This window comes from Carassius auratus, chromosome 16 (assembly GCF_003368295.1).
Source record: "Carassius auratus strain Wakin chromosome 16, ASM336829v1, whole genome shotgun sequence".
Classification (NCBI taxonomy): domain Eukaryota; kingdom Metazoa; phylum Chordata; class Actinopteri; order Cypriniformes; family Cyprinidae; genus Carassius; species Carassius auratus.
This window is the reverse complement of record NC_039258.1, coordinates 20,889,612-20,917,376: the sequence shown is the minus strand read 5'-3', so window position 1 is coordinate 20,917,376 and position 27,765 is coordinate 20,889,612. Positions and strand designations below refer to the sequence as shown.

Here is a 27,765-nt window from a genome sequence, read left to right as displayed (position 1 = left end):
AGGACTCATACTGTGTTGTATGTCAAATGTATTACTAAGAAATGTTATTTTACTAAAATTGTAAGAAAGCAGGTTTGTGTTTTATGGCAGAAACAAAAAATACAATTTCATTGAAAAGGTGCCTTAACAATGCAATGGCAACCACCACGGCACTCTCAAGTGATGGCAATGAGGTTTGCACCAACAAGCCCCACTTAAAATAATCGTTAAATGACCTCAGAAATACCCCTTAATTTTCACAGTGACAGTAGGGAAGGATTCATATGCAGGGAAAGATTGAGATATAAATCAAGATATAGAGATATAGACCAAGTCTCATGTGGATATATTTACCGTGGACTGCTGGTTGTGAACACAACTGTGAAAACACTACATAGCATCAACACGAAGCTTGTCAAGCGTGTCAAACATTTGCACCAGAGCACAAGTTGTGCTGTTAATGAATACTGTTGCTCAGGAAAAGAGTCTGAGAAGGAAAACATGACAAAACAGTTTTATGTGTTAGGAGACCAACCGAGATCTCCTGAGCACTTACTATACTATTACAAATATTGCATACAGCGCATCGGATGATCGGCTTCGTAGGAATATGGGTACCGTAAGAGACTCGCGCAGGAATATGAATATCCCCAACATCAATTTGAAAAGGGTAATGCAGAATATCAGTGATGACACGTGTGTTGATGAGGCAGGTAAGGCAGCGAATCTAGAGCAGGCGGCGCGCAGGAACAAAGAGCGCAGAGAAAAGCGAGCGACGTGCCACTTCGCCTTCCATTCAGCTGGAAAATTGCAGGCATCCAAATGGCTCATAATTTCAATTGCAAGGCGCACCCTAATCTTCCCTGATTCAAACATAGATTTCTGATGCTTTTGTGCAATTCATTTCATCCCACTGTATATTTCAACCTGTGCTGGCACAAGCCAACAAAGAGGTCTGATTGTTGAGTATAATAGCAGGCTTTGTCGATGTGTTTTTTTTTTCTTTCTTGTCTTTTTCTTGTTGAATACTTCAATTTATACAGCAGACATTCAGGCTATATATCAGCGGTATATCAAGGCCGATTCATGGAGCATGACAAGCCTGCTGCTCATCACTCTCTAGACTAGATCTTCACATTTCTCTTGATCTGAGGAGCACCCTTGAAATTGGCAAATTTCAAAGCTATGGTGAAATCGGTGGCATGAACAATTAGGCATTCTGGTGACAGGAGATACGAGGACAGAAAATATGTGTTGACTCTTAAAATACCATGCTGAAATACACAGTTCTGGTTCTGGATTCTGATGGGTCAATTCAGTGTTGTTGCGGGCCATGAAAATGTCTTTGCATTTGGAGATTATTCTTTGCAAGAATTGGGTTATATTTCACTTATTAAGTGTTTTAGTTTGTCTTAATGTAGTAATAAGATACTAATAACAGGGTTCATAAATACATTTTATTAGCCTTTCAATTAAAACACACATGACATGGTCTTAGAAAATGTTTCATAAAATTCCCAGTTTTTGAGATTATGTTCTGAAATTTCAAATAAAGTATTTGAAGACTGGTGGCTGTAGATTCAGTGTGTTTCTAAATGCATATCCTACAGCAACATATTTAATACATTTTAAAAATGTTTTTTTATATTGTTATTTTTGTTTTCATCTTTGAGCTTATATATCTTTATTATCATAACAGTTTGAGTAATTCTGATTCCAGTAAACTTTGAAGTGTCAGCTTTGTGGACATATGTTGATTATGTATGAAAGAATTATGAGCATGTTGTGTCTGAAAATGGGGGCTAACCAGTAAGGGGTTAATGTAGTAATAAGATACTAATAACAGTCAATAATGTGCAATTACTAGAAACTAATGCTGAACCAAAATAATAACAATAACAAACCATAACAAAAATTATATATTTGAGCTGAGGTTCAGTGGTTTATAAATGAGCTTTGCAGGTTTGATCACATTCCTCCTCTTTGTTTCCAAATAATTTCCTTTCACTAAATCACTAAAAGCCGAAAAGCCAATTTAGATACTATAAAAACCTGGTCTAAAACTACTCAAAATTGCTTAATAGCTCTACATTCATATTCAATGCAGTGTCGTTTAATTGGACACTTGAAAAGAGCAGGGAATGCAATAAAAAAATATTGAACTGATGATTATTACAAAGCATAATTGAATTAATTAAAACACATAATATTAAAATGGGCTGACCTTCATTTGGCATTTAAGTCCTTAGAAGGACAGAAGATGTGTGTTCATGCTGAGTGATGTTCTAAAGCAGGGATTCCTCAGACCTTCTGTCAGCTGGAGCCCTTCGACATAAAATATTTTCTTGAAGTACCCCTTGAGATTTTATGTTTAAAGGTAATATTTATTCAAATTAGGTTATGTATATTCACATTAATATATATATATATATATATATATATATATATATATATATATATATATATATATATATATATATAAACGCACACACACACACACACACACAAATCCAGTGTTGGGAAAGTTACTCTGAAAATATTATTCAATTACTGATTAATCCTGTTAAAAGTAATCACGTTACTGTTCTTATTACTTTATTAAAAATAATAATAATAATAATTACATTTACAATAATAATTACTAGTTACACTACATTTTTCTGTGGCTACAACCATGAAATTTTCATAAGATCCCAGCATAAACACTCCTGATAAATGTCATTAAAGGATCAACATTCACAGAACACTGCTGTTTTTAACTAAGGCAAGCATAGGCTGCTGCGTACATGGTTTGGCAAATAGCGCTGCTTTTATAAATCTCTAAACAGATAACATTTCAGTTCATCGCAATCCCACAAAGCTATATATGAAGCTATCATAATGTCTACAATTCATGTGTCATAATGAGAAGATTCATGAGCATGTAAATTTCAGCACTGAAATCCAGGTTGCTCAACACAACAAAAACATGTGTTATAGCCTAAATAGAAATTTTGCCTATGCTTGCGTGTTAATCATTTATTTTTTTAATTTATATATATATATATATATATATATGTATATATATATATATATATAAATTTTAAAAATATATATATATAAATCGATATAGTTGTTTTTGTGCAACAGATGAATAAAAATGTATTTGTTTCACATATTTTATGTTTAGATATTTCTATTTCACTGTAGTCCCATGAATCATTTTACACACCCACAAGTGTCTAGCCGCCTTGTCTTTCTTGTCCCGCACCGCAATCTGTTGCAGGACTCTAATCCACTGGCACTGAAGTCGACAAGACATGTGCTACACCCTTTTTACAATGTAGATTACTAAACAATGCATTTTGTTAGCAATGTACCGTGGCAGTAACGTATAGAGACCACGGCCTGTAACTATACTCTAATTACTATTTTTTAAATTATAATGTGTTGTTATTCTGTTACTAGAAAAAGTAATCAGATTACAGTAATGCGATACTAAGTAATGCTTTACTGCCAAACACTGTATCTGTAAATGTAATTTCAAATAATTTAATTGAAATGCATTGCTAAACATTTTGCCTGACTTATACATCACCTTAACAGATTGTAACTATGCTACGATTTTGAAAAATCTGATCTTTCTGCATTTCTTTTCCGCATCTGTGGCTTGTGTGTGGTTGCACACAGAGCAATTTCAGAGGATAAAAACGCAGCAATAGTGTTCCATCAAAAATCCTGCAGCCAGGCGACTTCCAGTGGTAATGAACTTGTCAGCCTTGTGCCTGTAGAGTTCTGAGCCTGATGTGGTTGTTATTATTCAATTCAGCGTTGTGTTCACCCTCCATTCCCTCAACCGATTTCTCAAATGCCACACCAGGCCTCTTGTTTTCCAGCAATTCCTGTTTTCTGCTTACTCCCACTAGACCCCAGGTATTTTATTGGCCCTTGTTTAAAACAAATAATGTTTGCTGTTTGCAGCACCGCTGTGAATTACCTCAAATGTTAAAGCTCCAGATAAATGTTATGGGGAATGTTATAGTTGCAGGGTTGCTCTTGAAAATGATCTACAATATTAAAGCCTTAACAATGTTGCACTAATTCAAATCAAGTGATGCTAAAATACAAGAGGGCACTTTGTAAATTGTTTAGCCAGTCTGTAACAATACAATACAATTAAAAAGTGCAGGTTGCTTGTGATAAGCTTCATGTACTTCCATCCCTTCCTACAGAGTTCCTCTGTACCATCTGAAGATTACAGGCTGTGATAGTTTCAGATGCAGCTGTTTTCATCGAGCTTCTAAATGCTCAATTTTTACAAACAGCATCTTTCATTAAATTCACCACAGCTACAGTGGTGATTACCTTCATTATTACCCTGTATATAAGGAGATAAGGAAGCAAAATCCCCTAAACAACAGCTTAGGAAAATATGCTTCCGTACAGATGTTGGTTTTGTTTTTTTCCGGACCTCAGTATGATAAAACATTGCATGTGGGCTGAGCATGTGGGATTCAGCACTCTTCTAACAAAACATTGCGGCATGTCAAGCATCAGGCATACGAGCTGTCAGTTTGGTAGCCTGCTGTATGTCAGAGATCAGAGAGAATAGAGTGAACAATTTGTGCTGTGCAATGAGCATGACTGCTGCTTCTAACAATTGTGCGAGAATCTGTTCTCAGACACTGGATGGTATGACAAAGTATCCGGCGCTTACATTGTGACTGATTTTCCACATTTATGTTTGATTATGAAATTAACATATTCAATATAGATCAGATCATGTCTCTAATTGGGTTCTGATGTTTTGCAGGTGGAGCTTTTAAACGATTACCTGATAATAGGGATGGACGGTATGACGTAATATCCTGCGACATTGCAACATCGAAATCAATTTTAACTAATTTACAGTAGGGCTGTGCGATTAATCGAAATCATAATAAAATCATGATTTCAGTGTGCGCGGTTTCTAAATCGCTCCATAGCATGATTTTCCACAGCCCCGACCTTCTACATTATGCTATCCGAACTAATCAGAATGCAGCGCGCCTTAGTGGAGCAGGAGAACAGGACAGACTGGGCATTTGCCTACGTAACTCCAGTTTCACACACTCTGTCTGTGATGCATATTTTTTTCGAGCCCATGTTAACGAATCAGAACATTCACACTGCAGGCAGTAAAATATGTGAACAGAAAAGGTTAGAAATAAAAATGTGTGAAATGATTTAATATCTAGCACATAAGCATAGAGAGAGTTGTGAGTGCATAATACACAGGTTGAGCGAGAGGAGACATGTCTCTGGGGCGAGAGCAGCGTGTGTCTGAGCTTGCGCGTCTGGGTGTTGTAACAGAGAAAAGGAAATCTGCGTGCGAGCGGAGAGGTTCGCACTCGTGCATTATTTAAATGTGCTTTCGCGTTATAATAATGTGCTCTCGCTGTTGCTTCTGAACCGTGTATACATACTGTATACGTACTGCAAACAGAGCATGTGTGAACCTTGGGCTATAAATATATTGCAACACTTGAGGCACCGCTACAATGCTAAGACAAAAAAAAATTGCATGGCAAAAAAAGAAGAAAAAAAAAATCCCTGGACATGTTTTTTTTTTATGTTATTATTTATTTTTTGCCATATGTCTAGACATTTTGTTTGACATCTTTACTTGGTGATTATTTTAACTTATTTCTGTCCTTTTTTTTTCATATCGCACAGCCCTAATGTACAGTCACAAGTGTAGGGAAGTCAAATTAAACAATTTTTTTTAAAAACTGAAATTCATATAGCTGTAAGTTTTAATTATATAAAATATTGGCAAGTCAAAAAAAATAAAAATATTTCTTTTGGGGGGGGGGGGTGAAGATGGATAGATAGGTAGATAGATATATTAATATTATTGTTTGTGCTGTTATCATTATTGATATTATTGTCAGTAGTTAGTTATATTTTTTTAATCCAGTGTGTAAAAAATGGCTTTTTATGTGCAGGTTTTTAATAAAATTCCAAGTTAATGGATTTTCCTCCTCTAAGTGGTCTAATGGTGTTTCTGGTTGTCGTCCAAAATATGTTCACTAAGGCATAGCAGCATAATTTCAGCATTAAATGTTGGACTATATATTATAGCAAGGGCAAGGGTCTATTAGTATTACCCTCATATGATGCTGGGGGTGGGAGTCTGGCTTTCCCTGTGTTATCTCCACATTATTTTGTGATGCTCTGGATTCATTTCTTTCTTGTGAGGCAGAAGGTTCCTCCATGAAGAGTGTTGAGCACAGATAAGTGATACACTTGTTTAAATTGACTAGAACAGGTAATGAAACATGTCTCTGAGGACCTGTGTCAATTGCAATGTGTGAATCCCAGTGAAAGTAAATATGAAATCATGTCAGGTTATATTAAAATTCATTGTGCATGCCTAAGTGTGTGGGGGAGGGGTGATCTCCTTCGGAAACATGTTGCCATATTTGCAGTAAAGATGCTTATATTCGTCTAAATGGTCTTGCTTTGTTTGTTCTGTGAAACTGACTGAAATTATGCTGGCTGTTCAGCATCTCGTCAGTATTGCTTTTCAAAATGTATTATATTTGCATTGCATATAATAAAATAGCAAAGATTTAGTCCATTAAACTTGGGTCTGAGTACTTTTGACTTTGATCATAGGAATAGTTCACCCAAAATTTACTCACCCTCATGTTGTTCCAAACTTGTATACATTTATTTAAAATAAGTAATTTTAAAGAATGCTGGTAACCAAACAGTTACCAGTAGCCACTGACCTCCATAGAATTGTATTTATTTATTTATTTTTTCAAGTCAATGCCTACCATTAATTTTGGTACCCAGTATTGTTCAAAATAGCTTATTTTGTGTTTAACAGAAGAAAGAAACTCAACATGAAGGTAAATGATGACAAAATGTAAATTCCTGGGTGAACTATCATTTTAAGCTTCTATCCAGAAACCCAGAAAACACCAAAGCAACCATATAGTACTGCTCTGGCACCAGCGGAAATCAGTTTTATGCCCAGTTTAGCATGAGCAAACAAGCTAGTTTGTGTGGTGCTACTGGTTTAAAAAAAAAAAAAAAAAAACCTTATTCAAGCTGCAAATCATACATGGTACTGAATATTGTTGCACATAAACATCCACCATGGCGGGCTTATTGCAACATAACAGATGGCAGGTTTTCAAAAAAAGCTCTGATTAAAAAAAAAAAAAAAAAGGTAAATTGGAGTGTCAATAATGCTAAGAGAAGGGACATTCATGCATTACAAAAAGAGGTTCTAAACATCTAACATCCTCTTTAGTGATTTCCCAGTAGTCCTCTTAATGTAGGCTGTACCCATATAGCCCATATGCTTTACTACCATATTCAACATACAGTGCTTTATTGATTATATATGGTTGTGTTTTAAAAGTATCATATGTGTTGACCTGTTTTTGTCCGCAACATAATTCTAAAAACAAACTCTGTTCACCCAATTTAAGAGTCATTTTCATGTGAGCACTTTGTTAAAATGTTAGTGGTTCTGCTATTTTTTGAGTACAGAGGGCCGGAATTTGGTCCCAAAGTTATCCGCTCATTATTGCGTTTGTTCCAGGGGGTGTGTGAGCGATCAAAGTAAGGCATGCTCAATTTCCATTTCAGTAGCTCCTGTCCTAGAAATTAGCCGGGGGTGTCCCAAATGACATGCACTGGACCCTCTGTCCATTTGTCTGCATTAAGTTTGCATGGGAATGGTCTCTTTAGTAATAAGTAGGCCAGTTTTATATTTAGTCCCGTCCTCTTGCACCTTGGAAGCTGAGTAACCTGTTCACTCACCTGGGTTAATGTTGGCTCCGTCCCTGTGCTGTGTGCAGGTGAATCTGTTTTGGTTTCTGGATGAAAGGAGAGTATTAGAGTATGTTTATAAGTCATTTAACCTATTAGTGGTGAAAGAAAATAGTATAAATGTTTCATGTATATATGGAATACCAGAATATGCTACTGCATTTTGCAAATTTAGTGTGATAAATGAACGAGCAGTAATATCACTTCATTGGGGTTAACATCATAATAACAATATCTTATCTCACGGGTTTCTGAGAAGCCCTTAACTAAAAATGCATCACAGTTGGTTCATATGACTAAAGTTTTGCTGCATTCTTCATACTGTTTCACAATAAATAACAGGCAGTATTCATTAGGATACTGTGCATAAGCAGTACACTAGTACATAGCCCTACTATGTCCAGTAGCAATATATCACCTGCTGCCTAACGGCACGCGCCTCGTCTTTTTGAAAGATACAAGGCACAGTGGCTTCATCTGACAGGCCATTTGTGTTAGTTCAATAATAAAGTCCTCTGTGCCACCACAATGCTTCTTTCACATACAGTATCTGTGCTGACTGTTCATTGATTTTCAATACTGAATCTATTCTTTAATCTCAAATCTTGAAGAGATGATGGCACAGTTTCTGCAATAACACACTGTGCATTTAACATTTCATTTATCACTCCAAATCTAGGACTCTGTGGTAGCCGGCATAGCTTTATAGACATTTTCACCTTCACATTTCACACAACAGTAAAAATGAAAAGGATTTGTCATTAAAACCCTTACGATTTCATTAACATTTATGAAGAGCAATGATGCCGGTGGTTAGTATGTTATAGCAGGAGAAGATGCATGCCTGCAAAGTCTTGCCACAAACGCAAACAGGAACCGGCAAGGTTAGCATAGATCGCTAATCAAGTGGAATGGGTAAACAATGTCACCCATCTGCTTGTAAAATAGGAATTATTATTCACTGGCCAAACTCTGTCTAAATATTAATTGCTTCCCTAAGTGTAAAATCAATGGCAATTACACTAGCCTGAGTATTGGTAGTGCTTAGTGGTTATCTAACCTTGTGATCTCTGATTTGGAGATCCATTTTCATCATGGGAGCGTTTGACCCTCAGGTAACGTCTAGGCCTTCTGCTGTTGGTTCAGGACTTGGGAATTAAAAGAGCTCCTCATGTCGCCTTAATGAAAATGATGCCCCTGAGCGATGGACGGGCCTATTACAATAAATCCCTGTACGCACACACACACACCCACACTGTTTGGTTTCTCCTTCTCTCTCTTTGTCTTTCCCCTTGCCACTGTCTTTCACACACACACACACATACGCACACACACATGCACACGGGCTTGTTTTAAACCTTTAAGCCTTTTCTATCCTGTGAAGCTAAACAGTGGCTTGTGTCTCAAGTGGTTTTGTCAATACTCGGCTGAATAGAATGACAAACTGTAAGACACTTGAAAAACGGCTTGAAAAAAAAATATCCACAGAGATGCAGAACACAGCGGCCACTCACTTTACACCTAAGATATACATTACTTTCCGTATATTAAAGTTAATTAACTCACAGTTAAATTCACCAAGTAAATTATATCATCATTTATTCACCTTTTTTTACATAAAATACAAAAGGAGAAATTTGGGCGATTAACAATGCTGCTCTTTTCCATATAGCACAATTTTAAGTTTGGTGTGACTGAAACATGATGCAAGTTTGAAAAGCTCAACAGTTTGAATAATTCTATGAAATGGATGTTCTCGAAATTCTCAAGCTCCTGATAGGAGGATGAATTCTGGTTGGCTCTCAATATTTTTATCGCTCATCCGCTGGGAAAATAATAAAAAAAAAAATGTTCTGAAAGGGATTCCAGCAATATTGTTTCTCTGTGCCTTTATCGTTGTAGTTGTGGTGTGGATTATGTTATCCTTTAATATTCAGAATGATTTTTACAACTATGTTTATCGCTATCTTTATAGAGTTATTGTTCCTGGTGTGAACAGGCCTTTAGAATACTTTCTCACAATTCTAAATGTATATCTCACAATTATATCTCACTTTTCTTTTTTCTTTTTACAACTCGGAATCGCAAGATATAAACTTTATCTTTGTAATTGTGTGTTTATATTTCAAAATTTTGACCACAGGGTTCATGATTCTAATAAACTGTTTATATGTTTAATTCGGCTGTTTTTATATCCTGTTTTGGTCCTATATGGCGCTTGACAGATATGCATGTTATGTACCAGACACTCCCCTTTCTCCTGAAATTCATTATAGTCCTTGCAAGATCTTCAGTTGACATTAATTTGATGTTTTCCATCCAAATTCTGTAACATTTGCAACATTTTGTTTGTGGCCTTTATTTGCTTGCATCAACGGTATTAAACCTTGATTGACCATTGTCCAGCAGTCTATGCTTCCTTTATAGCTTCTGCTTATGTTCTGTCTGTCTGCGGTCTCTACAAGCAAGTAGAATTTGATGATGTATGATGTATTGCAGGGATTCTTAAAGAGCAGGTCATATGGTATTTTACAGTGTCCTAAAATTGTGTTGGAGTCCCCTACAATAGGTTTAAATGCATCAAAGGTCAGAAAGCATTGTAATTTTCTCAGAATATACATTTAATATTAGAATAATTTGCCAATGATTAGGAAACAATTAGTCCCAAGCAAGTTCGGAGCAAACCCCTCCCTTCCACAAACCTACTCTGCTCTGATTGGTCAGCTGGCCAAGTCTGTTGTGATTGGCACAGAGAGGAGTCATTGTTAGTGAGTGCTACCATTGACAAAGCACCTTTACATAAAACAATATAGTGCTCCAATCTATGGAGCCAAAAGAGTATCAGTAAAGATAAATGCAAACACTACATTCACATATGCACACATAGGATTCATACATGTACACACATAATTCATAAATACACACACAGGATACACAAATGCACACACAAAATTTAAAAAACACAGAAGATTCACAAATGCTTACACAATTCAGAAATGCACACACAATTCAGAAATGCAAACAACATTTACAAATGCACTCAAGATTCACAAATGCACAGGACAAGATTCACAAATGTATTTCTTATGCACACACACATTTTGTGTGTGAATTTTGAGACTCCTCTGACTTGGCTCGACACACAAATGCCTTTTTTTAAACAGGGAATGATCTGCAACCAATCAGATATCTCCCTTGTTTGAGCCAATCACAAGAATGCACCCCACGTGGGGGATTGTTTACTTATAAGCCAGTCAGCGAACAACGACTCACATTCCTCAGCGAACGATTCACTTTCCTCAGCGAATAACTCTCTTACCTCACACAGCCGGCGACCCACTTTGCGCAGCCGGACACCCACTTTGCGCAGCAGGAGACTCACTTTCCGCAGCCGGAGAGTCACTTTCCTCTCGCAGCGAACGACTCACTTTCCTCAGCGAATGACTCACTTTCCTTAGAGTCAATCAGCGAGCGACTCAATTTCCTCAGCGAACGACTCACTTTCCTCACGCAGCTAGCGACTCACTTTCCTCAGCGAACGACTCACTTTCCTCACGAGTCAAGCAGCGAGCGACTCACTTTCCTCAGCGAACGATTCACTTTCCTCACCCAGCGAAGTTGAGCGAACGATTCCTTTTCCTCACGCAGCGGCGACTCACTTTGCTCTCTCAGAGTCACTTTCCTCTCTCAGCGGACCACTGATTCTCTCTTCATGTAGGGACCGAATATTATAATTAAAGTGACTTCTATATTGCATCCAAAATAATATTTAGATATATTTAAAATATTAAAAAAGTGTATTTTTTTTTTTTACTTTCATTAAAATATTTCAATAAAATGAAATAATTGCCTATTGCAAATTTATGAATCCATGGTTAACTTTTTTTCTGCAGTCACAGTCTGGGCTATATGTATTGAGACATTTTTAAATTTATATTTTGTAAAAAAAATAATAAAAAATAAACCTGAATTGTAATCTAAACATCTGTATTTCCATACAATTTCATAAATAAGTAGGCTATAATATGCCGCACCACAGGCATATCGCGCTGTGTGAACGCGTTCATGTGATTGGCTTATAAGTAAACAACCACGTGGAGTGCGTTCTTGTGATTGGCTAAAAGAAGGGAGACATCTGACTGGTTGCTGATCATTCCATGCATTTGTGTGTCGAGCCAAGTCAGAGGAGTCTCAAAATTCACACACAAATGCAGTGAAGTTCACAGACCGCAAGCAGTTTGTAAATCAAGATATATGTGTGTGTGCATCAGAAATACATTTCTGAATCTTGTTCTGTGCATTTGTGAATCTTGAGTGCATTTGTAAATGCTGTTTGCATTTCTGATTTGTGTGTGTATTTCTGAATTTTGTGTGCATTTCTGAATTTTGTGTGCATTTGTGTATCCTGTGTGTGTATTTATGAATCATGTGTGTGCATATGTGAATGTAGTGTATGCATTTATCTTTATTGAGACTCTTTTGGCTCCATACTAATCCGTTCTCATAATAATAACATAAAATACAACAACACGTATGCAAGGGAATCGTGCACACAGCTAAAGATTAACTTCTAAACTGTGAACACTTGATGGATACATTAGCCAAGTGCTAAAGTGACTAACTGATGAAACAATACAGTTTGTAAACCAAAACAGTACATCCTTTATTATTAAACAAAGTAATTAGAACAACGTCAGTCTACAATAATAGACACATTCTTAGTAAATATTAGGTTCACAGTGAATTATCACAACTACTACAGCAAATTGTGCTTTACCTGGAAACATAAAGCTGAACTAGGTATACATAACATATTAGCACAAAAACTTCAAAATGTATCAATCAGACTTACAGGTTGTGGTTCGGAGACCTTGTTAGTCTAAATTAAGAAAGAAGATTAGAGGTCGACAAAGATAAAAAAAAAAAAAAAAAAAGATTAGAGAACCAGTCCTTGTTAGAATGACATGCACGCAACAAAAGGTTTGAATTGTTTTTTCTGTGATATATATATATATATATATATATATATATATATATATATATATATATATATATATATATATATATATATATATATACTGTGTGTGTGTGTGTGTGTGTGTGTTTGTGTGTCTGTGTCTGTGTTACAAAATTGTCCTATTTAAATTAAAATCCTAATTCAATGTGAAAAACGTGTTAGGTCAATCTTAAAGTAATCTAAAAGTTATCAAACCGTTGTCAGTTTACTGAATATGTCCTAACGTGTAATAATGTTAATAACTACATATTTTTAATGTAATTTGGAATCAATTATGGACAACAAATTGTCCACTGTATTGATCAGTCAACATCAGTTGCAAAACATGAGTTTATCATAGAACATGTATTGACGGTTACGTGATGTGAGTGTTGAGCTCAGAAACCCAGTGGTGTACTTAAAGCATCTGCTAATGAAAAAGTCTGGCTTTTCGCCTGCTGGGCACTACCTTCTCTTTCTCTCTTGATGCATATGGATGCCAAGGCTCAGACTCTGCTCTGGGTTCTTTTGTGTGTGTGTGTGTATGTGTGTGTGTGTTTTGGGTCCATTATTTTTTTGGCCTGTGCCCTTCATTGTTCTGCAGAGTTTGGCAGAGGTTACATGGCACAATATGACCAGGGCGTCTGGCACCCAGAGTGAACCACCTGCATTCAACAATAGTGTTACTCTGCTGATACGGAAGGGCTGTGGTGTAGCAGTATAATATCAGAGGTGAACCCTCATTTGCAATGTTATATCCGCACTATATTTTGTATTCTGAAAGTTGACATCTGTATAGGCACATAACTTTAGTCTTGACTACAAAAATACCACTTGGTATTACCAGGGAAAAACACAGGTCAAATGTTAGAAATAAGTATGTGTTATGCTCATCAAGGATGAATTTAATTCAGTAAACACAGTAATACTGTGAAATATTGTTCTGATTTAAAATAACTCTCTAAAACGCTGCTTAATATTGTTATGTAAAAAAAAAATTAAAAAAAGAAAGAAATAGAAATTATTTGCAACATTATTGTCTTTACTGACACTTTTGATTCATTTACTGTATCCTCACATAAATAAATGTACATTTCTTAAAAACTAGCAGACAAACAAACCTTACCTAACCCAAAATTTCGAACAGCAAATATGACATTTAAATAAAATCTAACCATTGTACTGCATCGCATCTTGCTTATATTTTATCTATTTAAATCCATACATTTGTCCCCTTTGTATAATTTTGTTTATGTCCCTGTGTTTAGCATCCTGTCAAGTGTTTAATGTAAAAATTGCAGTGTTTCAGGGAAGAAAAAAATAACAAATAAAAATTCCCTGCAATGCTAGCGATATGGAAAGCAAGCGAGCCACGGAGGGCTGGAAAGAAACACAAAAGCTGTGTGCAAGAGGGAGTGTGAGAGGGAGGAACAGAGCGAGCGCTGTGATAGATTGCAGAAGCGAGAAAACGAGTCACTTGAGCATAAAATTAGATTTTACAAATGTGTTGTTACCTGACAGTTATTTGACAGAGAAGATATCGCGACATTGGAACGTATATGAATATTGCTAATCATATTGAATAAATGAGAGGTTGGGGGCTTTGACTAGGAGGGATCTTAATTTATCCCTCTTTATCACTGCAGACTTAAACTTGTGCTTGATTGGTGGCTGTCATTTATATGGTAATTTGAAATGCTCTCTAACTGACTAAAATCCCAGTTTAAAAAACCCATAAAACGCTCTTCAGATAACTTCTATTGCATTGTTAGTGGGGATGGACGTTTTGGACGAGTAGAGGTTTTTCAGTAAAGCTATAAAATGCTGAGAAAGGGGCTATTTTCAATTTGAATATTAATATTGTGTAACAATAATACTTACTTGTATTTATTTATCAGAGATAAATAAAGAAACACACACACACACAAAACATAAGTCATAAATCTCATAAAAGTAACTTTTTTATGGTGTTAAAAGTTTCAGTTTGATTGTTAATATTGTGACTTTATTCATTCATTAAATTTTTATTTATTTTAATACCATCAAACATAGCACATATGGTATCAAAAAAGACAATATATTGTAAATTGTAAATAATTAAGGATACTTCTTGTATGATCTGTTCATTGCCACAATAACGTAATGTTATCTTAAATTTTATCTTTATTTGGTGCGTAGCTATGATATATGCATTATTTGTGGTTATTTTGATTATTTAATAGGCACACCATATAATTCAGTTGATTGACATTTAACTGGTAGACAGTGACACATTTTTTTCCGTGGAATAATTACACTATAAAGGAAGGAACCCGTGTCCAGAACCCAAAGTCCAGAAGAAAAAGACATTGATCAAATGTGAAACAGAAGCATGAGTCTAACTAAGCTAATAAACAGTCCTCCTCTCCTTCTGTTCTTTTCTGAGCTTTTTTTTATTGTTTTTGCAAGTAAATAAAGACAGAAATGCATTAGGCAATTTCTCATATAATCTGAAAGTCATTATGCATTATCAATCATGGCAGATCGAGTTTGAGGAATAGATTATGTCTGTTTCTGCCACTGTAATATGACTGACTTCTGCACTCGTTCATTCGAGGCAGACGCCAAGTTCTCCTCTTGTTTTCTTTGGGGAATAGACAGATGGAAGGGGATAACAGGGCAATACAGCGTCCCTTAATTGGTCAGTGTTGTGCACAATGCTGGTTGTTTGCCGTAATTGTTTAGTGTGGGCTATTGTCTGTTGCTTTCTCTTCTGCCATTGTGTGGCAGAGTACCTTCAGCTTCCAGGGAGCAGCGCTGCTATTCACAGGCATGCTGGGAAAGCGACCAGGGAAGTAGTGTGCTACAAAAGAGCTCCCTCTAGAAAAGCTCAGCCTGCATGCAGACTTCCATCCAAAACATAATGATATTGTCTCATTGTTGGGCTTTTGGCTGAGCCGTGCTTGGCTATGTGTGGCGAGTGTGTAAGCTTTCAGACTGGTACAGTATATTTGAGTACAAGGCACTGATAGACCCGAACCAGAACATAAGGTCAGTGTCAGTTGATGGCTGTAAACTTGCCTTATGCATAAATTAATTTTTTTGGGAGTCGGAACATTATGAATAACCATATAGTATGTAAAAGGAAAATACACTGCATTTTATGTCTTTTCTTCTTTTCTGTCTCTCTAGATTTTTTATTTATTTATTTATTTTCTCAGTAACACTTTATCATACCTTTGATTAACTACATCTTAATCTGTACCACTTAATCTGTACCGCTTAACAGATCATTTTTTAGAGAGATAATAAGGTAACAGAAATGCCATAATAATTATTTAACAGAAATGTCATAACACATTTCTCTATGGAGCTTCTGATTGTAGGTTATTAGTAGTAGTAGTAGTAGTAGTAGTATGTATTTATTTATTAGTTCACAGTTATACTATTGAAAGTCTCGGTTACGTATGTAACCCTCGTTCCCTGGAGGGAATGTAAACGTCACATCGATGGCCGACGATTTGGGACGAATTTACTTCGAGGTTACATCGTTCCCTGAAGGAGTGAATGTAAATGTCACATCGATGGCCGACGATTTGGGACGAATTTACTTCGAGGTTACATCGTTCCCTGAAGGAGGGAATGTAAACGTCACATCGATGGCCGACGATTTGGGACGAATTTACTTCGAGGTTACATTAGTCAAGTAAAGTCAAATCTGCTGTATTGTCAATTCTTCCACATGTACAGTACATACAGTACATACAGATAATTTAAATTGCGTTACTTTCAGAACCTTGGTGCAGATAACACTAACAATTGAACATAAAATACAGATAAAATATAAAGTACAACTATACAAATAGATCATGTAAAAAGAAGGATAAGTAAAGCAGCAGAAGGCACATGGCAGATAGAGTGCAAATCAGTGAAGTAAACAAACAGTGCATATATAATGATTGTACTGCAAAGAGCTTATTCATTTACATTTACATTTAATCATTTAGCAGAATCTTTTATCCAAAGCGACTTACAAATGAGAACAATAGAAGCAGTCATACAAACAAGAGAACAACAGCAGTATACAAGTGCCATGACAAGTCTCAGTTAGTCAAGCACAGAACCCGTAGCTGTGTTTGTGTGTGTGTGTGTGTGTTTCTTCTCAAGAATAGGATTGGCAAGAAAAGGTAAGTGCTAGTATTAGTTGGTCAAGTGTATTCAGACTGATTAAAGTGTCAAAAATCTCAGAGAGCAGTTGTTAATTTAAACTGACTGAAAATGTATTTGAAAAAGGTTAGTTAAATGCTGAATGAGGTAGTGAGCAGACCAATGCTGCACAAAGTGTCTGGTGCAGGTCCCAGTGTTCCAGAGGGGGGTTATGGATGGTACTGAGGTTCAAAGTTCAGTGGTGCATGGGGAAAAAGAGGGGAGGGGTGGCAAGGTCGGGAGGGAGTCTTTTTTGTCCAGATGTGTGAGTGCTGAGTGGAGGGTAGTGGTGATGGAATCATTGGTTGAGCGGTTGGACTGCGTGATAATAAAAAGGCAGCGGATGCAATGCATACCAGGTGTTCGCTGGGGAGCTGAGCCGGTGACCCTGCCCCTCTGTGATGGTACAGCAGCTGTGGTGACGGGACATGATGTCTTCGTTCCTTCCTTCAGGGAATGAGAGTTGCGTACGTAACTGAGACAATCCCTTTCAGTTGGTCAATGTCGACGTCAAGTTGGTGACCGACGAATAGTGATACTCTACCAAAGCGCCATGGATGCTGCCCATTCTAGTGCCATGTGTGAGCTTGTGCCCCTTTTGGTGTATGCCTGGGCTCGCAACAAGAACGCCACTCACCATTGTAGTAGCACTACCCAATCAGTGAGATTGGATAACACTGGAAAAACATACCCGTTCCACTTGGAACAGTGGCAATACGGAAGCCCTGTCCTTCCCGAAGGAGGTCTCTGGAGAGGCAAAGAGGTCTACCTGAGCAGCTCTGAAATGTCTCCAAATCAGCTGGACCATCCCGGGATGGAGTCGCCACTTTCCCGGTTGCATAGCTTGAGACAGCTTGTAGAATGTTTGGTTGAGCAGGCCCGGAATGTGAATGGCATGAAGTGACATTTTTGGTTTAGGCCTGAGCTCGCAACAAAAAGACCACTCACCGTTGTAGTAGCACTACCCACTCAGTGAGATTTGATAACACTGGGAAAACATGCCCATTCCACATGGAACAGGCACCATATGCACCTAAAGTGTATAATTGACCATATACACTTTAGGTGCATATGGTCAATTAATGGTGATTGAAACCCTCTTAGAAATGGCAGAAGTTTGACGGGGAAATACAGCCTCTGAGGCCTCTCAGTGCCACTACGAAGGCTATAGAATCTAGCAAATGTGTTGGGAGTCGTTCATCTTGCAACTCTACAAATATATGTCAGTGAGGCACCACAAGCCAGCACCCAGGAGGATGCAGCAATCCTAGTAGAGCGAGCTTGCAACTTGAGCGGGCAGTACACATCCTGTACCTGATAAGCGAGGGTGATGGCATCCACAATCCAGTGCATCAGCCTTCCCCTTCTGCCATTCTCCATAACAGACAAAAAGCTGGTCTGAGGTCCTAAAGCTTTGTGTCTGGTCTATGTAGAATCTCAAGGTTCAGGCGGGACAGAGCAAAGCTAGGGCTGGGCCTGCCTACTCCAAGGACAATGCTTGCAGGTTCACCACCTGATCCCTTTCAGGATGGAGGGAGACAGCCTTCTCTTCAGCCCTTGCTGCAAAAAGGAAAGCATGACCCTGATCAGATATCTCTGGGGTTCTTCTCAACAAGAAGAATGCCACTCAATGAACAGGTTCCATGGTGTAAGCGTGTCTCAAAGACGATGCTCTAGTTGAAGTGATGGTGTCCACTACCTCTTGAGGTAGGTCACCTAGAACCTCCACATCCTGTCCGGGGACCAGTCCTGAACTTTCAAGAGGTCTGGATGCGGGTGCCTCGTCTCTGAGTCAGTAGATCCTTTCTTCATAGGAATCCAGAAGGGAGGAGCTGTCGTGAGGAGCACTAGTTTGGGGAACCCGGTCCGAGTGGCCCAAAAAGGCTCACTGGTCCTCGTCCTCCCTGAGCTTGCACAGCATCTGTGTGAGAAGGCTCACTGGGGGAAGCACATACTTATGCAGGCCCTGCAGCCAACTGTGTGCCAATGCATGCGTGTGTCAGTGCATCTGCATCCGCATCCACATCTTGTAGGATGTTTGGTTGAGCAGGCCCGGAAAGTGAATGGCACAATCTCAGAACCTTCCGACTACAAAGGAGGAGGTGGTCACGATGGGACCACAGACCACCTTGTTGGTTGATTTATGCAACGGTCACAGTATTGTCCATTCACAGACATGCTTGCCTTGTAAGCATCCTTTGAGACGGTTTAAGGCAAGGCGCACTGCTAACAATTCAAAGCAACTGATCAGATCAGTGCAGATGGGGGCCCATCTATACCTCAGACACTGCGTCCCCATTGTACTTGGCTCCCCAGCCGGTGGTGGAGGCATCAGTGTAAACCACGGCATGCCTGGAGACCTGCTCTAGGGACACTCCTGTCCAGAGAAACATAAGATATGACCATGGGTTGAAGGTTTGGTGACAGGCTGGTGTAACTTGGACACGGTGAGTGCTGCGCCCACGCCCACATTGGGTCTCAGCCATGAAGCCAGTGCTGAAGTGGTCTCATATGCAATAGCCCTAGTGGTCTAAGTGCCACTGCAGCTGCCATATGCCCCAGGAGCATCTAAAATAGTTTATTTGGGACCACCGGAATGAGTACTGCATCTTGCTAGATGCATATGGGAAAAAGCCTTTTTTCTCCTGAACTGAATACTTCTTTTAATCATGCAGTGAAACTGCACAGCCAGAAAATCCTCTTAAAAAATCACTTTACATGATGCTTAATGCAAACAGGAATTGAAAATTGTCCAGTGTCACATTCAAAAAACATGCTTCAAAAGAAAGAAGATATCAGTGTGAGATTCATTCAGAATTAATTTCACCACCAGCCCCAATGCAAATCACTGGGCTTTTCTTTAATTGTTTTTCTTTTTACAGTCTTACTTTGCAGTTTTTTAAAAACTAGTGCATAGTAAAGAGGTCTTCTAGCAGCCATATTAGTAAAGGTAGCAGCTGTAATGAGCACATGTTTTCTCTATCAGGCTACAACCCAAGAGATTAATTAGGCTGCCTTTGTAAAGCTGTTTCAAAACAGGAAACAACTTAATTGCAACTTAAACTGACTGATGTTAGAGAAAGATGTGCAAGAAATCTGAGATCAAAAGTTACAACTCAATTTACATTTAGCCCTTTAAAGACCCCGTTTAGCACAGAGCTGTACATCAGCATAAATATCCTGCACCATTAACTTGTCGTATCTGTTTATTCATAGAGATTCTCTTGATCGGAAACAAGCTTCTTCTCTGCCGTTTGATGGAAGTTCGCAAGCGTTTTGTTTTATGGTTTGTATATCTGGAAACATCCGCATTCATTGTAAAGCTATTCGTGGGGCTTTTTTTTTTTCTCCTCGCAGCAGCTGATCTACCGTTTTTATTAAATCTATTTTAGTGCTTCCGAGCAATGCACATTTTATCCTCTTAATAGTCAAATTAGTATATACTCCAGCAATTACTTAATGTACTCTAATGTGATTTCCCCACAAAACGGCAGGATTCATTTATTTTAATGCGCCAGGGCTCTTTCCAGGGAGTTTATGCATCATGTCCTTTCAGAAGTCAAGCAGCGCTGGAGTCATAAATAGTGTGCATGGCTCAATGGATGCTGTGCTGTTCTCTGGATTGTAAGCCTGTGATCTCCCCTGCAGCCTCGTACTTGAGCTGTTCTCCTCTGGGAGAATAACAGCGATCTTCAGGTTGTTCTTGACCTGTGCTGAGGTCTGCCTCAAGAACTCTTAAATATTCATGCATTCATGGATCTTCATGCTACGGATTCTAAAAGAAGGATTGAAAATGTAAAAAAGGAATGCCCAAAAAAAACCAAAAATAAAAAAAAAAAAAAAAAAAACAAGGGTTCTTATCTGTTTTGCATAGCATTTATCTGGTATGACTACGCACTACAAAATTCAGACGAATATATATATATATATATATATATATATTATATTATTATTATATACTAGTTTAACACATTTTAGTTTCAGACATTATTTTGTACTCTTCTTGTGGAAAGGGCTAATAATATTTTAAATCCCAAATAACATGAACCGATAATATGTGATATTGAATTTTGTACAACCAAAAAAACTTTGCTCCTCCAATATTTCTCTCTGCTCATATGTCTTTGGCTTCGAGACTGTCATATCGCTGATATACTCTGGAAGGGTGAAGCAGGTCTAACAGCATTAATCCTCAAGGGCTGAAGATTGCTCAGCGTGCTCCAGATGTTATCATTTTATTGTTTTTATAGGGTTCTATTGCACTGTAAAGTCAATAAACACAGAGTTTACTTCTCCAGTTCTTCCATTGGTGGAATCTTGGCAGTAAAATGCATTTCTGAAAATCTCAGCAGGTTGTTATGAAATGAATTTGCCCAAATGGCTTTAAACTTTCAAAGTTCTGTGCAAAAACTCTATCCACAAGCTATAGGCCTGTGTATGAATCTATTTTGTGTTTTTTTTTTTTTTTATACGAGAATGAAAGGTGACCTGCAGGCCTTAAGGAGGCAAGGTACCTTTGATGAAGCCATTTACTTTTCTCTTTCTCTCTCCTCATCTCCATTATGGCCTTGAACTTTAAAAGCCTGAGCTGTGACTGTCAGACACTCTTTCTTTCTGCTGAGCAGATCGAAAAGGGTTGCTTAAGTACACAAGTGAACTAGCCGACAGCTCTAAATGCAAAACACCTCCAGAGGTTTGGATGTGGTGCCAGGCTTTGTCTCCGGGTTCAGCGTTGGTTCATTTGACAGTGATTTTTCTTGTTTTTAGGTGGAATTTTTGAACAAATGGATGGACCCGTGGCGCTCGTCAGCTCCGAGGAACTGGCCTTTAAGTTTGCTGTTAATAATATCAACAGAAACAGGACATTATTGCCAAACACAACGTTAACGTATGACATTCAGAGGATTAATATCTATGATAGCTTTGAGGCCTCCAGAAAAGGTGAGTTGTGTGAAAATGTAAAGGTTTGTTGCTGTGTTTAGACTACAAAAAAAATAAAAGTTATAGTTCACCCAAAAAATAAAACTAGTTGAAAATGTAGTCCCTCTGGTTATCCATGATATATGTTAATCTGTTCAAGGGAACAGATTATAAGAAATGTAGCATTCCATCACTTGCTAACAAATGAAAAAAAAAAAAACAATAATCCACAAGTATATATACATAAATTCAGTCCATCAGTTTACGTCTTTTCAAGTGCAAGGCTGTAAGTTTGTAAAAAACAAATCTGTTATTTAGACCTTTTAACTTACACAGTCACTTCTGGACAAAACACCAACACATGATCCTTAATAACGCTTTCTTAAAAAGCCCATCTCCTTTTGTTGCATATATACACCTGCATTTTTATTTAGAACTTGAGGGTGAGTACATTTTCAGAAAATTTTCATTTTGGGGTGACCTATTCCTTTAAGTAAATGTATCCTTTAACTCTTTTACAAGTAATCAATAGCTTTTATTAACTAATATATTTCTTAGGCCAAAACCCACTTTAATGTTCTGATTACAAACATAGTAAAAACAGTACTATTGTGAAACATTATAAAGAATAAAAAAATATATAAAAATTGATTTCCTATTTGAATATATATGTAATAAATACTAATATTCTATCTCTACAAATCGTTATGATAGAATGAAACATGCCACTGCTTTGTAAAACGTACAAAGGAATATTCTGTATGCAGTGACATTTCTGTTTTGACATTTCTTACCACATGACCCACCGTCTGCTCTCGCCAGCGTGCGACCAGCTGTCTTTAGGTGTAGTTGCCATATTTGGGCCGTCTCACAGCTCCTCATCGAATGCTGTGCAGTCTATCTGCAATGCCCTGGAGGTGCCACACATTCAAGTGCGATGGAAACACCACCCGATGGACAACAGGGATTCATTTTATGCCAACCTGTACCCGGATTACTCTTCTCTCAGCTATGCTATCTTAGACCTGGTGCAGTTCCTCAAGTGGAAGACAGCCACTGTGGTTTACGATGACAGCACAGGTGAGAGATAATGGCTTTATGTCAGTGTGTCATTGTAAACTCTGTTACTTGATGAAGTCCTTGCAGCCAAAGTGGAACCGCCAGCTTTAAAAGTGTATTTTAGACTCTGTACTTCAGTGATAAGAAGCAGAAGTCTCTTAATTTTCCTGTTGCTGTCAGAATGAGTCTTCAGGCCTTGATATTCTACAAACAGTTTGTATCAAAGTAATCGAGCAATGCTGCTTCTGACAGGAGCGGGAATGGAAAGCAATTCATCTGAGATGCTAAATATGTGATAAAAACATATTTATTATTAAAAATACAACCAGGATAACTGCATGTTAAATTGAATGTCTGCTTTATAGAACATGTTTTTTAGAGCTGTGGCACAGAGGGAAGCATTTTGCTTTCAACATTTTAGTAGATCTGCTCACAAGGGACCCGGGCTTGAATCTGGCCTTGGTCGTGTGCTCATTTTCTTATCACTCTCCATCAAAGTTTTACACGGTTTTTAGCTGAGACAAGATCATTGATCCAACTTCGTCTAGACCAGTTGGTCAACTTGGTTGGTCCACATTCAGCAAAGAACGTATCAGCTATCCTGTTCAAAAACCTGCTGGACTCCCCAGGGCTGGTTTGAGCAGGTACTGATATACTAAGTAATTGACTCTGGCACTCAACTCTTCTTGTACAGGTTTAATCAGACTCCAGGAGTTAATCATGGCTCCATCCAGGTATAACATCAGGCTGAAGATCCGACAGCTCCCTCTGGACACCACGGACACCAGACCTCTGCTCAAAGAGATGAAAAGGAGCAGAGAGTTTCGCATTATATTCGACTGCAGCCACATAATGGCTGCCCAGATCCTCAAACAAGTGAGTTCATACTGTGTTAAAGTGATGCACTCTCATATTATACTATCCGCTGATGTTCTCTCAGAACTCAAGGCTTTTTGATGTTTTAGTACAGATGTGGAGAAGCTGTTTTGGATTAGGATCTGACGTTTTAAATGAAATATGCTATATCTTTTGCTGGAGGCAGAATGGAGATGCAGCTACACAAAAAATGTGAACATGCACAGTGGCTCCAAAAAGTGTTGACTATTTATTTATGCTATCTTTAAAAAAAGTATCAATGTCATTGCAAAAACCCATTCAATAATTTATATTTTGGCATCCTTATGAAGGCCTGTATGAGCTGATACACATTTTTTATTTTTTTTGTAGCCCCCTAAAAAGGTCTCTGTATCAAATCAATGCAAGTACCTGGTTGATAACATATGTTTTAATTTTATACAGAAATATCCAGTGTTATATGTTTGAATTTTGTATCTTTTTAGAGCACCTGTAGTATTTTTTTGATTGCCAGAAAAAATGCATACATTTGAAATGAGGATAAAGCAATAGATATGCTTCTCACAAAGAAGACTACTGTAAAAGTATTTAGTCACTTTGTGGTTGTTAGTACTGCTTTAGCTCTTGCATTATTTGTTTGAAGATTCCATTTGCTTTGAAGTTTTTTAAAGAGCTAAACATCAAAGCTTTGTAGGCACCTAAAAAGTTTGTTAGTTATGCATAGCTTAAGTCTATGGCAACACATAGCACAAAAATAAAACAAAAAACAAAATACAATATATATATATATATATATATATATATATATATATATATATATATATATATATATGCATACAGCTGAAAGTATAATATGTTAAAGTATATGATTATAAATATAATTGATACAATTATGCCATATTTGTGAGATAAAAAGTCAAAATGATGAGATACTACATCATAACAAGATACAAAGCTGAATGGGATTGTTAATCATAATTAACAGGATTTGAAATTATGGCATGTCACAATTCTGAAATAAAAAATTGATATTTGCGTGAAAGAAATCATGGCAAGTCAAACTTATGGGATAATATGTTACAATTATGGCATACTGAATCATAATTATCAGACTAAAAGGTTATAATTGTGGCATAATAAGTGAATAAATATGAGATAAAAAGGGATAATTAGGACATAAAAAGAAAATTTTGTCCTACCGTATTTTCAGCACTATAAGGCGCACTTAAAAGCCTTTAATTTTCTCAAAAAACGACAGTGCGCCTTATAATCCGGAGCGCCTTATATATGGATCATAACGCAAACCCAGTCAAACGTTTGACTGCAGTATCTATTATTCTGTGCGCCTTATAATCCGGCATGGGCGTAGGCCGGGACTACTTTTGTGCTTGCACTAGCAGCGAGCGTGTGGTTTGTGTGTGCGCGCATGTTGACGACGCCGACGGTAAGTTACAAGGGCTGTTGCTCTGCCACATACAAAGGCCAGAGTAAAAACATTTTAATATTCCGGGACATAAGAAGCTTTTTCATAAAGCAGAGTCAGAGTGTAAGTAGGCAAAATAACTAGCTAGCCACAAAAAAAAAAAAAAACTAGCAGTAGTGACTGACCAGGCTTTCAAATGCATATTCTGTGGAAAATAGTATTAACTGGTGATAGTATTACCCAGACAGAATGTTACGTTAGCAAGTAACTGAATATCAATTAGCCTGTAAGTTACCTTAACTTAGAATCTTGCAGTCAACATAAACGTGAATGTACTGGAGGGTAATTAGTGTTTATAATAGAAAAAGGTTATTATATTTATTTATTTAGATTTGTTTCCTTGTGACAGAATATTTTTTGTTAGTGTAAATATTAATGTACATAATAATTTATCTTAATAAAATGTTTGGTTTTTCAGCATTACACAGTCTCAGATTTCTATTTTTTGAGAGTGCATTTTTGAGATTTGGGGGGGGGGGTTGGGGGTGTCCCCACCAAAGCTAAGACCGAACCTACGCCCATGTAATCCGGTGTGCCCTATATATGAAAACAGTTCTAAAATAGGCCATTCATTGAAGGTGCACTTTATAATCCGGTGCGCCTTATACTGTGGAAAATATGGTAATTTTATTCATCTCAAAATTTCAACCTTTTCTGCATAATTACAACTCATAAATTTAACTATATAAAAAATAACTTATGAAATGTCATCAATCCATAATGACAACCTTTAAAGTCAACCAAATTTGACATATTCAAAGTCTCTGACTCTTACAGCATTACCTACTGGTCATTTGGTCACAAGGTTTTGTCATGGTCAGCGATGTGGCCTTTATAATTCATCCATTAAATTAGTTTTACGTTACTAAATACTTTTTTTAGGCCAATATACAAAACTTTATTTATCATCTTTTATTATCCTGAAATATAAATAAAGCGCAAGCTCTGAGATGTCATTTAAGAAACTTAACTCTGAAATTTAGTCAGAAGCTTTTTTTTTTTTTAATGCAGTGTTGTAGATGCATAGGGAAGATTTAGTTTGTGCGTTCACAAACTTGTCCTTGCAAAAAACAAACAAAAAAAAGCTCATATGATAACTTTGCAGGTGCTATAGAGAATGTTTACCTCGGGTCAGATGGGGACTGAATATGTTTATCTATTTATATCTAAGAGAAAACACTGTCCAAGCAGCTACTGCTTTAAACCTTGTATGTGTTTCAAAGGCTCTCCAGACAGTATTTTGCTCTTCATTTCATTCAGCATTGATGCCCCCTGCATGTATCTTCTAGTTTAACTGTAGGCTGTATTATTTCAAATTTGAACATGAGAAAAAATGTCATTCTCTGTGGCCCGAGTCCTCTTAATAAGCTTAGTCCTGTGGTCACCTGTCTACAACCTGTCTGCGGCTCGTTTTTCTCTGTCACCCTCTCCTGAACTTCTGTCGGTGCTTGTACTCCCCCTCAGGCCAAAAAGAAATAGGAAATGCAGTCGGACACAGAGTCTGTCTGAGATGTCTGTGGGCTAAATCCCAGAAGTCCTTAAAAGGCAGTCTATGCTCGTGGGTGTGTGTGTGTGTTAGAGGGACTTCAAGATATAGAAAGTACAGGCATAGACATAGAAGGGGCTATTTCTGCAACCCATTGTAAGAAATAAAACGATTTCTGACGTTTTCACAAACTCGAATGATTAGGAAGAGGGAAAGAGCTAAGCATAACCTTGAATTTTTACTCATTGCAGATGGCATAATTAAAGCAGACATGAGCACCAAGGGAAAAGTGAGCATTTGTATGAACATTGAGGAAAATGTATTGGGAGTAGCTATAACTAATGTAGAAAGCAATCAGTTTGTTTTAATACAGGAATTAGGTCCTATGATTTCCATAATGCAGAACATTTAAACAGAATCACTGAATCAGACATAAAAATGGAACCGGATAACCTGGCTTATAAGCCATGAAACTTGGCCAAATTTAGATTAATAAATCAAAAGTAGGGCTTTATGATTTATCAGATTTCAATATGGAATAGTGTTTGTTAATACTGAAGCACAAAAAAAAAAAAAAATTAAAAAAAAAAAAATTTGCACCTGAAATAAGTGTGGTGCATCTGTTATCACCATTTTTGTATTTATTTTACATTTGTTATTAACCATAAAAATAATCCAGAACACAACATTTCATAAATGCATAAATACATTCAAACTGGACAAGGACGAGATAAACAAAGAGTCTTTCAACTTAACAGACTGGGAACAGATAAAGACTAAGTGAGAACCGAGGACTTATAAGCATGACCCAAACAAAGGGAACCAATGACATGATTAACATACAACAGGTGAACCGAATGACAGTCAGGCAACTCAGAAAAACTAGGTAACAACAGAAGTAATAGAAAACATATAACAGTTTGCCCCCTCCCGGGAAGGAACATCCCTGTGCCGTAACAAATTCCAGTTGAGGAGGGAGGGTGCGGACTCTGG

The 27,765-nt window shown here is 37.4% G+C and overlaps 1 protein-coding gene across 1 annotated transcript in view; it reads left to right on the top strand.

Moving 5' to 3' along the window:
• Nucleotides 1-27,765, top strand: part of grik3 (glutamate ionotropic receptor kainate type subunit 3) — a 132,023-nt gene that overhangs the window by 31,991 nt on the left and 72,267 nt on the right. The window contains exons 2-4 of the mRNA XM_026284710.1: nucleotides 21,737-21,910; nucleotides 22,712-22,969; nucleotides 23,643-23,824. Of these exons, the coding sequence (XP_026140495.1) occupies nucleotides 21,737-21,910; nucleotides 22,712-22,969; nucleotides 23,643-23,824 (614 nt within the window). The remainder of the gene's footprint in view (nucleotides 1-21,736; nucleotides 21,911-22,711; nucleotides 22,970-23,642; nucleotides 23,825-27,765) is intronic.